Source organism: Miscanthus floridulus, chromosome 2 (genome assembly GCF_019320115.1).
Source record: "Miscanthus floridulus cultivar M001 chromosome 2, ASM1932011v1, whole genome shotgun sequence".
NCBI classification, from domain to species: Eukaryota; Viridiplantae; Streptophyta; class Magnoliopsida; order Poales; family Poaceae; genus Miscanthus; species Miscanthus floridulus.
In genome coordinates, this window is record NC_089581.1 from 163,990,614 (window position 1) to 164,003,812 (window position 13,199).

General features: G+C 42.5%; 1 protein-coding gene across 1 annotated transcript; it reads left to right on the plus strand.

The window, feature by feature from the left end:
* Positions 1 to 3,708: 3,708 nt before the first annotated feature.
* On the plus strand, positions 3,709 to 5,091 carry LOC136540434 (transcription factor bHLH84-like). The gene is made up of 5 exons (XM_066532440.1): positions 3,709 to 4,191; positions 4,299 to 4,556; positions 4,651 to 4,716; positions 4,838 to 4,903; positions 4,996 to 5,091. Exons 1-5 carry the CDS (start codon positions 3,709 to 3,711, stop codon positions 5,089 to 5,091), a joined length of 969 nt encoding a protein of 322 aa, XP_066388537.1.
* The last annotated feature ends 8,108 nt before the right edge of the window (positions 5,092 to 13,199 follow it).

Sequence of the window (13,199 nt, forward strand, 5' to 3'; positions counted from 1 at the left end):
TGAATGAGCCATACTAGTTGCAATCTTTCCTTTGCTTGTGTGCAGCAAGCCTCTCCTAGCAAAGGATCCAAGCATGCCCGTAATAGCTGGCCGATCGGTTTCGCACTTTGGCTTCTTCCAGGTGATCTAGACCACCAGAACGTCTAGTAGAGAATCAAAAACCTTGCGACCACATGTTTGTCGACCTGCTTTGTGTTCCACCAGTCAGTCTGGCATCCTGCTGTCTGGATGTGGCACCAGCGTCTGCAACCCAGAAACGGCTTGTGGTTTTCTGCATTCTTCAAGTCAAGCTGCCATGTTGTCAAAGCAAAAACAAAAAAAAAAAAGTCAAGCTGCCATCGTGCGGATTGGACAGCACGAGAGATAAAAGGCCGAAGCCGCGCGTGAGCCCCTCGCCAACGCCAAATCGGCAGATTTGTACCCGCAGCGCAGGACATAGGCCCGCGGTCACGTTGCCCTTGCCCGTTGCCGCCCGGCCTGCCGCGCCGGACGCCCGGACCCCGCTGCCCGCGCCGTTGGTTGCTGACTTGCTGTTGCTGGCTGCCTGGCTGTGCGCGCCAGGCGCGTTGGCTGTCCGTGCGTTCACCGCGGTCAAGTAGCACGCGTCGTGCTGCATCAGTACGACGAGCTAGCTTCTGATGCAGCCGTCTGGGATGGCATGGATGGGTGAGGGGATGATATACGTGCGCGGATCGGAGAGCTGTGGCGTCCTGGCGACCTCCCATGCAGTGCCGGCCCTAAGGGGTGGGCAGGAGGTGCGACGGCCGAGGGCCCTCGTGGGATGGGGGCCCAAGCCCAAGTATATAATACTCCATACCCTTTAGCTATAGTCCATTAGGATTTAAGATTAATAAGAAGATGCAGCGGCCCATCAGCAAGAAAAAAAAAAAGTCGTCGGCCTCTTTTTTTCCGGGAGGCAAGGAGCCGAGCCACCAACACCCGCACACGCACACATAGCGATCATGAGTCGTGACTTCCGGACTTCTAGCGAGACGGGAGACTGCGAGAGACGCAGCGCCAATCACCAGTTCACCACGCGATCACCAGCGCAGATCACCGAGACACCGATGCTCGAGTTCCAGTCTTCCAGAAGCCAGACGACGGCGTTCCAGACGACGACGGCAACCAGGCAGCTGAAGCAGGGCTCGACAAAGACGACGATATCTGATCTTGGTTATTGCCTTCTGTCCTTTTTGTGATTTGTGAATCTTGGTTCTGAATAAGTTCATATCCAAATTGTCTAGGCCCTAGGTTTTTTTCCTTGTTCAGTTTTTATCTAGTACTTTGTACTCATATAGTTATGTTTTTCTTGTAATTTAGGTCAGGTGTTACAATTTTAGAATGTTACCTAAGAAACATTTGTCGAGAGGGGCCGTCGCGACAAGTTTGCCAGAGGACCCTCAAAATCCAAGGACCGGCACTGCTCCCATGCATCCCACAACAGGTTGTCGATCGAGGTGCTGTCTCATGGCACGCGCTCGTTTAGCTCCCCACTGCAACAATATGAATGAATACGTATATGAGACGCGTTCTTCTCCCCTGGCGCACGTGTATTTTTCGGGCATCGTGATAGTAGAGTGGACTGACATGACATGATTATTATGAACTCTTTAACGACGACACAAGTACACACAGATGGTATTCTCTGGGAGCAGCTGGCTAATCTGTCAGGAGAAAACCGGCCAGATTCTGGCAGTATAGGCGGCTAATTTTGTTTTGTTGGCGTGTGTATCCTGTCACCAGGAAAGAAAAAAAAAAAGCGTCGGCGTCTAGGGTTGTTGAACTTATCTACGCAACTGGCGTTCATATTATTATAAAAACTTTTCAATTCAATTTATTTTGTTTCCTTTGTGTGGACCGCAGTATTATGTACGTATTTGTCCTAACAAAAATGCATGCCTCTCCCATTGTACAGCGCAAAGTCAGAAATCCGTGCACCAAACAGCCTAGACTCCTAGAGGGAATATATGTATGTTCGATCAATTGTGCACACTGCACTACTGTGTCTGTATTGTTCTGCAAAAACAGAGCTACACAAAGGATAATGCTCTCGAAGTAGACCGAATGTGTGGCTTCAAAATTTTCTCTGTATTTCTTTGCTTTTGGTTGTTGAACGTGCCTATAACGTGCCTGTAATTTGAGACAGCCAGTGCCGACTTGTTTATATTTCCTCAACGAACAGATTAAGCATCGAGAGATTGCAGACGTATGTGTGTCCATCCCATTATTGCTAACTGGCTCAACACATGAAACAAAAAAAAACGTAATAGCAAAATAATATCCTCAACTTAAACTACTGAAAAAATGGTGCCCAAGTACAAGATTTGTTGATCGGGCAAGGTATGAAAGCACACAAGTACTGCGGAAATAATGTTTTTTTTCCAATGAAGTACTGCGGAAATAAATAAACGCAAATATAGTCACATTGACACCTGACAGCTAATTTTTAAGAAGGAAAGCACCGTCTGGAGTAGGCACTAATTGAAGTATCAACTCTCAAGTTCAAACGAGTACAGCGAGAAAAGAACTTGGCCATGTTTGGATACAAAGTATTTTTGTAGTTTCAGAAAAATACCATGGTTTTGTGAAATAAATAGTTTGGTTTTAAAGTGCCATGAAATGTTTAGGTGCAACAAATTTTATGGTTTTGAATATCATTATATTGCTAAAACTATAGTCTTTTTGGAGTTTTAAAAACTTCACTCTAGACCTCTTTTTTCTAAACCACATAATGCATGTTGTTCCTCAAAAAGAGCAGCGAATGGGTGACACAAAGCTAGCTATTGGTACGTCGTGCCGGCAACAGACAGACAATATGCATGCGTTCATAATTTGGAACAAGGAGACCAGATGAGAATAAACACGCACGAATGAAGCTAAACTATCAGATGTTTACCAACTAATCGACGACAATGGATGAATAGAATGATGCCCGGTCACTCTAAGTTATAGCCAAGAAACTAGTGAAACACACAAAAAAAAAAAAAAAAAAGAGAGAGAGAGAGAGAGTTAGTTGTGAAGTCCCTATGTGGGAGGCAAAGATCAGAATCTCAATGATATGAAGCAACAAATTACCTCCTCCTTGTGAAATTATAATGGCAAAGAACTCTTCCCCACGATCTCGCCGACTTCTTCACGACCATCTCGTTCTTTAATCTTTATTCTCCAACCACAGTCCTACCATCCAAGTCTCTTATTTTTGTCATCCGATGCAAATCACTGTTTTAAGACTACCACTGTACATTACTCTAGCAATATATCACCTAATCATTCCTGCCTATTGCAGCCAATTATTATTCATGTAATCATCTGGATTCTCAGTATCCCTCATTGCGCCCATTTCGTTAATTACTCCCCACAGACGAAATAATCGTGTATTTTTTTAACTGAATTTTGCGTCTCATTTTCCTATTACATCATTGCGCGATTTTCAGCAGTGTTAGCTGTCTAGTCTAGCTAGCATCTCCAACTGGAAATATAATGCTTTCCCATCCCCAGAATGCTTCGAATTAAACAACCCGCCAGTCTGACGTTGAAGGCGCAAATGGTCAGACTTGTACGCGGGAACATTCCCTTAACTGAACTGAAAACTAGAAGTTGTGCCCTGTGCTAGTGCTGCTACTATAAATTCAGACACGACCATCCCCGGCCATCTACCAGTAGCTGTAGCTTGGCCATCATACCAACTAGTGCCGAAAAGGAAAAACAATGGAGTCCTCCGAGGCGAGCTGGCACTCGTTCGATCCGTCAGTCGCCGTGGAGGACTCCGAGGCAATGGCCCAGCTGCTCGGCGTGCAGTACTCCGGCAACGAGCAGAAGCAGCCGACGCCGACGGCCATGTACTGGCCTGGCCAAGAAGCTGACCAGTATTACAGCTCGGCGCCGTACCCGTACTACATGCAGATGCAGCAACCCAACAACTCGGGCGCAAGCTGCTACGACCATGGTTACTTTGGCAGCAACACGTTCACGATGACCGGCGACTTCGTGCCGGAGGAGCAGATCATGGCGGCGGACCCGAGCTTCATGCTTGATCTGAACCTCGACTTCGAGTACCAGGACGGCCAGGGGACCGGCCGCGGCAGCGGTGGCAACACGCCGGCGGTGTGCAAGAGGAAGCTGGAGGATCAGAAGGGCGAGAGCACCACGTGCACTGTTCCAAAGAAGAAATCGCGCTCCACCGCAGTACCGGTAAGTAGTGTGCCATGCCATGAACTCGTGATCTAGGCCATTTCAGTGCATTGGATGGACAAGCTAGATGCCTGACGGACGGAGTGTCCGTACGATGGATGCATCAGGCGCAGAAGAAGGGCAAGAAGGCGCAGAAAGGCGCGTGCAGCCGAGGCAACCAGGAGGAGAGCAACGGCGGCGGCGACGGCAATGTTGCACGACAGCGACAGTGCTCCAGCAACGACTACCTGTCTGACGACGACTCGCTGGAGATGACCGCGTGCAGCAACGTGAGCTCGGCGTCCAAGAAGTCGTCGTCGTCGGCAGGTGGGAAGGCCAGGGCCGGACGTGGGGCCGCCATCGATCCGCAAAGCCTCTACGCCAGGGTAACGAGATCGATGATGTTGCATGCAGTTTCATGCACTTGCCTGCTGCTGTCTGAAAGTAGATTCTGAAATTTTCCTGCTTTTGGTGATGCAGAAAAGGAGAGAGCGGATCAATGAGCGTCTAAAAGTATTGCAGAATCTTGTACCCAATGGAACCAAGGCAAGTTTATACCAGTGGCTTGAGACGAAAAAAAGAACTCGCAATAGTTTTTTTGAACGCTGAAAAAGCTAGGATAACGAGCCGTTCTAATTCTAACGTATGTAAGGCCGTGGTTTTTCAGGTAGATATCAGCACGATGCTTGAAGAAGCAGCTCAATACGTCAAGTTCTTGCAGCTCCAGATCAAGGTTTGTTCTTGCAAAATTGTAGCCCCTAGCCAAAATCTTGTTGGTGTACGCTGAAATTTCACTAGTATTCAAAATCTTTTCGTTGTGCGCAGCTGTTGAGCTCGGATGATATGTGGATGTTCGCTCCGATCGCCTACAACGGAGTCAACGTTGGCCTCGACCTCAAGATATCTCCACGGCAACAATGATCTACGCCAATGTGAAGATTGCCGATGACATAGATTCTTTCGTGTTCGTATTTTGTTTGTTGTTCTTGAATTCATATGTAAGATTCAACGCTAAAGGACAGTCGGTTACAACGAAGAACTTTTACAGTCCAACCACTGGTCTCCTCGAAAAATAGACTCTGCATGATCTGTTCACGTTTTTAACTTTCAAAATAGTATTCCCTTCGTTCCAAATTATAAGACGTTTTAGCTTTTGCTATATATTTAAATATACACTATGTCTAGATATATATCAAAGTCTAGAAAAATTAAAACGTCTTATAATTTAAAATAGATGGATTATGGCGTAAACATTCGACTACATGCATGTACATTCCTAGCTTCCTAAACATCCATGGGAGAGAAATTGACCAAGCCACTACATATATTTTGTTGTCAAGGAGATTGTCTTCTACCACTAAAAGAATAATTAGTTGTAACTACAAGCTCATGTATAGAGTTGACATCGGAGATGAAGGGTAAACCATGAGCAACACATTTTCTCCAAAGTGAAACAATCCCATGGAGATAAGACTATAAAATAGTCCAAGTTATAATCTAATACCTTTATGTTTGAGCCCCAAATATCCTGTAAATTTATTGTGGACATTGCAAAAGAAATAATAAGATCATCTTGCACTAAAAACAATCATAATGCTTAATATTTACCTATGGAAATATTAATTGTAGACTCATTGGTCTTCTAAAATTGCATTGTGATGTGTACTATCGCACAAAATTGAATTTATCATTGTCAATTTAAATTCCAAGTCCAATATGTTATGGAAATTTCTAGTATTATTCAAAGAGTTTGCTTTATGACATTCCCAATAGCACTTATACATTGTTCAATGTGTTTGTCCAAATCAGCAAACCCAATTAACATATTCTATTATCATTATGACTTTGTTATGTAATTACTTAAATATTTGCAATTTTCATTTCAATTTTCATCAAACTCTAAGTGCTTACATTTATTTTTAATACAAAATCTACTTAGTGCATTATTACCCTACTATTTGCATAACACAAATGTTGCACATTTTGAATGTTGGTCATACACAAGGTAGTACCGTAGTTACTATCGTGAGATCTTCACTATGCATATCTAACGTATAGTCACTATATCCTCAAATTTTTAAGAATTACACACGTAGACGCCCACAGACGCACGAACACTCACCCCTATGAACATACTATGAACACCTCCGAAGGACTGAGCCGACAGATCTCGAGATTCATGAAGTCACCAAAGACGCCTCGCTGTCGACGTGGACGTCCACTCAAAACATAGTGCCGTTAAATTCTAGAATAAATCTAGAAAAATACGAGCACACGTGTCAAGTTGAGGACTTAAACCCGGGTGGACAGATTCACCATAAGGGACGCAACCAGCTGATCTATGATCAGTTCGCCACTATATCCTCAATTTGCGTATCCAATAATCCAAATTAGAATAACCTGTCTACATCCTGATTACCTTAATTGATATTAATGTTGGCTGCACACAATGTAATACATAGTTATTCATGACAAATAATGACTATCCTCATTCAAATGTGCAACAACAAAGGTCTACACCAAGAGTCCTAATGTAGTATAAAATAGATAGATTATAGATAGGTGCCCAGTAATTTACCTAAACAAGCCCGCCCTGCTCCTCGGCCGGCAGCCCTGTCCACGTCGACCGAAATAGCCTTGACCGTCCGATCTTCCATCGTGTGGTCCGGATTACTTGTAGTCGCTTCGTTTAGAATCTGCTTCTTCCAGCTCCTTATCGCTCTCAGTGGATTCTACTGGCTTCTGCTGCTTCTCGTCTGAATCCGATAGAGCAAATATATACTCCGGCTTCTGCTTCTCCTTCAGCAAACTTCTCTCCCCCTCGTCTCTCTCTCCTCTTCGCTCGCTCGCTCCCTCCCCTCCCGACGTGACCGAGCGGCGGTGCCTGGCCCTCGGTGCGGCGGTGGCAAGCCTCCTCCTCCTCCACGCCCCTCCCTCCTCGCGCCGCAAGGGTGGGGCGATGGCGGCCCCCGCCGGGTGCTGCGCCGGTGCAGCGATGCGACATCGTCTCTCCTGTGCGTCTTCTCCTGTGCTGCATGAAACCCTAGGTAGGTCGGTGCCCCCCCCCCCAAGGTGGGGGTGCGGCTGATGGAGGTATGCCGGTACAATTCATGTTTCCTTTGTGCTGCTCCACGTTAATACTGCTGCGTACAGCCTTGGAGTTTTAGGTCAATCATCCCCGATGTTAATTGGGTTTACTTATTATTTTTTAGACTCATGGAAACCATATGCTATATGGCCCTCCGTATCTTAGTTCTGGTTCCACCGTCTTCCTATTGCAAGAATTTGTTTTCACCATGCGAAAGCCATTATGAGGTTCATTTGTTGCCTCATCCTAAATAAGCTTTCATGTCTTACAATGTTGGACCACAGATCTTACTATTTGTGTTCGCACAGAGACGCTTCTTGGAAAGCCTCTCCCCGTGCTTTGCTTCTTTGCCATAACATTTGTGCAGGCGAGTCCCTGTTCCTCCTGTGGTGTTGTTCGCATAATCGCGTGCAACCGGCATTATTTTTGCAGTGAGGTTATTCTTGTGGTGACCTGCAGGTACCTATTTCCCTGTGGTCTGAGGGTTCTTTCAGTTTTAAGCAAGATATTTAACTAAAAAAGTCATTGCAAGCAACTCACTGCCTAAAGGCCAAGCTTTTCTAAAATCATTGCTCTTCGGGTAGTACTTGGTGATGCATCCGATTTTCTTCTTTGATATAATTTTCCTTGCATACGTTACCTAATCTAAAATATTTGGTTCATTGTAGGCTATAAAGCTTCCAGTCACCTGACTTGCTCCAAAGGTGCGACTCACTAACGAATATTTGTATGTTTTCATGCTTGTATATAGGTACACTGCCCCAGGGAAACTGCATTGCTTTACTCATGTGAATCTATATTTTAGATCACTCTATGTCTTCCAAACCGTGTTAGAAATTATTCAGTGCTGTCAAAATTTATGACATGCCTCTCTTTTTCTGAGTTGATCTATCCAATGTGCCTGCAGGAACTGGAGATGAACATTTGAGCACAGCACTGAACCTCCTCTTTCCACGAATGACACATTAAAGGTTGTGGGGTTAGTAAGATTCTCATTCTCATATATTTGCAGTAACTGAATTCGATAACTAAATTTATTTTTGTATCACATCTCAAAGTATCTACAGTTTTGACTTACTGAATTGCTTTTTAGAGCCTTGATTTCCCATCTATCGGCTTGAAGTTCTCATACTGTAAACATGCTACGCATGCTTGTGGCTTGCCCTACTGAATATCTTAGTTAAATAAATAACTAAATCATTGATCTTTTTTTTTTCTCTCGAATACGCATGAGAGTTGCGTATCGTTGTATTAGAGTTGCGTATCGTTGTATTATAGAGAGGAAATAAAGGCCCGAGTAGATTACCAACTCACGCCGGTACCATACATGAGAAGGTTGGGACACTTACAACATTATCACCTATGAGACATCTGAAATTCATTGATCTTGGTTCTTTTAAAATTCCAATTTAGATTGCACTCCTTATTGTCGAATTCCTTTGATTACGTGTTTGTTGAGGGAGACACTAAAATTGCTCCTTGTGTAATACATGCATGTTCCTTTTGGGGCTATTCTCATAATCATATTATTATTCTGGTTGTAATGTCCTTATGCTGAACATACAGTGGGGGATTCTCTGCAAAGGTCTGAGGCCATTGGTCTTTGCTACATACATTTGCACAGGCATCAGAAAAAGAAAGACATGCTCTTTCAGTAGCAGGTGAACCGTTGCTTTCTAGCTTCCAGCATGGTCAGTAGTAGTAGTCCAGTAGTAAACTTGCAATGGCTTCTCGCTCACTCGCTTTCAAGTTTCAAAAGAAGACAACTTGCAGTGCACCTGCTCTGGCTAGGTTGCCACGGACTGACTTGTAGTTTTCACCGTATTAGTTGTTCTTCATGCATGTCAACTTGAATAAATCTCTTGCATATGGATTGGGTATACAATTGTCGGTGTCTACCTATACCAAAGTATTTAAATTGTCCTTCTTTCTTTGGCCCCTTATTCCATTTAGTTATGGCCAATTGGAGGATTGCTGTTGCCTACCTGATGTATGTTGCATCCCAATGTGACGCTCAGTGTTCTTTCCTTGAGTTATCCATTTTTTCTGTTGTACTTTCTTATGCTTCTTATAAATTAAATTTCCCTATGTTGGAGGTTTATCCTAATTTGCGTATACTGATCTTATTCATTTGTGCAGCTCCGTGCAATTGGAATTTGTTTGCTGGATAAAGGTCAGTGAGATACTAATTTGGTATAGTTTTGGATTTATGGTAAATTTTGGGTTCATTTTCAGCCAATCCTCTCATTATCTGCTATTGTGTAAGCTTTTTTCATATGCTTCTTCGCCATTTGCTTTATTCTTGCTAACGAGGTTAGCCTCATACCTTGTTGCCTTTTATGTTTCCCTATGCAAGTTGTGCTCAACAGTGAAATGATAGTGTCTTGTGCCATTCCTGGTTACACACCATAAATCAGTGGCAAACACAGATTTACAGATTGCTAGATGAAAGTGCTTTTTCGTGTTACCTGAATGTCAGCTAATGAAGATTTATTCCACTGCTTTCCTGTCCTCAGCGTTTTGCTGCTATGAATAAATGTGATTTGCTAACTTATTCTAGATATGTGTAACGAAAAAAAAACAGCCTCTTCATGCACAGCACCAGGTTCCATCGCCATTTAGGTCTCCCAATTTTACTTTTGATGTCAAGCTACAATTGCCTTTCATGCTTAGATTTATTTATTTTTCCCCGTTGCTTTACATTTATTAAGATGCGATCCAATCCTCTTATTAGGCCTCTGAATCTCATATATGCTAAGCTGTAATTTCAACAACGTAGCTCTGTTGTTCATTTTATCTCAGGTTCATTTTTATATTTTTCACTGTCCCTTCCTTCCTGTTATCCCCTTGCTCTGCCAGTCCTTTAAGAGATCTTGTGATTCCACCTTTCTTGGCTCACTGTTGATTTTATAGTATAAAGAAACCTATCTGTGCTTCTATTCTATACAGATTATATTAACCTGTTTGTTCGAAGCGTGGTTCATTTTTTTAGTATAAAGAAACCTTATGTTCTATTTAAATCTATTATTTCCAAATTGCAACAGGGAAATGTTATGTATGCTGAAATTCCTAAAACAGAGGTACATGACAGAGCCCACTCTTAAGCGCTGAGAAAGTATATACTACCACTAGGTTCGAAGTTAAAAGTGCTAAATCCTCTTACTTGCCTGTTCCTGGACGTTACAGGACTGAATTCACCTATTCCGACGAGTTCACGATTCGTAGGCCCTGTGCAATTCGCTTGCATTTTTCCCAGTTTTGTCTATGATACTGCACTGGATGCATTGTTTATGACCTATGAGTCTGATTTTTTAATATGCTGAACAAAAAAACAGGGACTGGCTACATGAACATCACATTATTTTTCAAGCTTTCAAATTCGTGTTGAGTACTATATGCATGCCAAACCTATTGTTTTTTCTGATGCCTCGTATAGTGATCATGCTTGATGGATTCAGCTACGTGTGTGTGTATATATATATATATATATATATATATATATATATATATATATATATTATCTTGTACTATAGTTTTTCCCTGCATTTAGTCTGTTTAACTAAGACAGTGGCCTCACCAACTGCTAAAATTGTGTATAATAAGTCCGAACCATATAATAATTCTTGTACTATAGGGAATAATTCTGCCTTTTCAAAACAATGAAAGGACTATTTTTTAGTTTATTGTTGTATGATGCCTCAGATGCTTTGTGTAGTTTAAGATGGATGATTTTGTGCTTTGGGCATTACCATCGAAGGCTGCCAGTTGCTGTTTCTTCCGCTGGATTCATAGACCTACTTTGTTGTTCTTGCCAGGTTTATCACTGCTGCCTCGTCCACGATATGTACTACAAATGCGATTCTATGCCTCGAAGAGGCACTACAATGTCAAGATATTTGTTGGTTGCATGCTCAGAAAAATATTCAGGAAGATCTTATTTCTTGAGAATAATTTACATTAGATTTTCCTTAGTTATAGATACAAAAAAAATGTACTTATACATGGACCAATGTCATTCCCGGTAAATTACAGATACACCCTATGTCAGTGATGGCACCGCCTTTTCTCACTATTTGAATCCCAATATCGAAGAGGCTCAACCATTTTACTCCAGGTAAGACCTATGCAGCACTACGCTAAGAACTCATAAAATTAATTTGCAAATTATTATATCTCTGTTACCTCAGTCTAAAAACACTAGCTTTGGACTATATGATCCATGCTCATGGAATTTTGATGAGCTCATGAAACAGGTTCAAAGATCAGCCCGTTTACATAGAACGACCTCCACCATCTGAGGAACAGCCACCTAAGCAGATACAAGTTACTCCACTGCAACACAAACATGTTGCAGAGCTAAATAACATAGACCCAATTAGTTTTGCGGTACTCCCCTCCCTCCCCCTCATCCTTTTTTTTCATGTTTTTTCCCTTTCTATAACTGCAGACATGCAGCAAACGTCAGAAAACAGTCACTTCTGCAAGTGCCCTATGCCTCCTTTTAAATTTCAGTTTCATGTGCCTTATAATAGGATGAAGGCTACAAATGCACAGTTACTGTTACACACATAGCGGCCAACAACACCTGGTTGTATATGTCCTGTAAAGGATGCAAGAAAACATCAAACCCGCAACCTGGTGGTGGATATAAATGTCCCAAATGCCATGGCACAGCCACATTACCTAGGTAATCATTGTTCCTAGGAACACTAAAGCTGCTAGCTCTGTGAACAATATAATATCCCATATCATGATCTTAACGCTTTTTATTCCATGATACACATATGCCTGTTATTCCTTACTGCCAAGGACAACACAACTGAGGCCAGCTTCTTTGCATATGATGATATAGCGAGGCAGATCATTCAGAAATAATGCAAAGCAATTTTAAATCCACTGAAATTGACAACTGGTTTACCTCAGCCTCTCCAGGCAGTAATCTCAAAGAAATTTGCATTCTCCGTTGGGCTCACCGAGGACTCATTCACTTCTAGAGCAAGGAGGCAGTATCTGATTAACTCCATTTTAGACAGATCAGTTAGGCGCACCTCTCCTTTAAACATCGGTGTTTCAGAAACGGCCACACAGGATGATCCAAGCTCCATAACTGGTATGACAATAGCAAGAACGTTTCTCGATACCGTACAAGACCCACAAGCTCTATCGGTAAACTCTGCAATTTCTTTAGTACTCTAAATTAGCCTTAATAGTCTTCACATGTTTCCTTATATTATTCCGTACATACATAGGCTCATTTTTACATTCAATGTGCAGACACCTGCACCATCAGTTGATCCTGATAAAACACCCATAAAGGATCTTACCACAGGGCAAGTCACACTAACATAACATAATTAGTCAATCAAGTGTACCAAACTTATTCCTTACAAATTATTTATTTGGAGATATCATATTCGTCCAAACTGTCCCAGATCATCAACAGCAACAACGCACGCTCGCAGGTAGCTATTCGGTGGCAATACTGACGCTAACAAAGTGGCTCCATACGGATCTTCGCACTCATGAATCCTAAACCTGAATCCGTCAAATTATTTGCATCTTCAAATCTCCTAAATAACTTTGCCTCCATTTACCACGAAACGGTTGAGCATCAGATCTTGGAGACTACCACAGCCATACAGGATGACGAAGAGAATCCATCTGCATCGTCGCTACAACGCAAAGCCAAAAGGTAAAATCACAGATCTAGCCATGTCTTATTATTCATCCAAGCATACACTTCTTTTCATCAGTATTTACATGCAAATTACAGGTCTAGATCCACTGCTTCAAAGAATAAACCAAAGGATAATATTCACAGGGCCTCTTTAACTGAGACTCCAGAATAGGTAAATATTTCATGACTGCTCAGCTTTCAACATAATATAATTACCAATCAGTAACCTACTTCTTTTGCACAAATATTGTAATTAGTGATCCG

Excerpts from the sequence above, each read along its gene's own strand:
- LOC136540434 (XM_066532440.1), top strand. The coding sequence starts at position 3,709 with ATGGAGTCCTCCGAGGCGAGCTGGCACTCGTTCGATCCGTCAGTCGCC. Across the intron at positions 4,557-4,650 it reads CGCAAAGCCTCTACGCCAGG|AAAAGGAGAGAGCGGATCAA; the intron begins GTAACGAGATCG and ends TTGGTGATGCAG. Across the intron at positions 4,904-4,995 it reads TCTTGCAGCTCCAGATCAAG|CTGTTGAGCTCGGATGATAT; the intron begins GTTTGTTCTTGC and ends CGTTGTGCGCAG.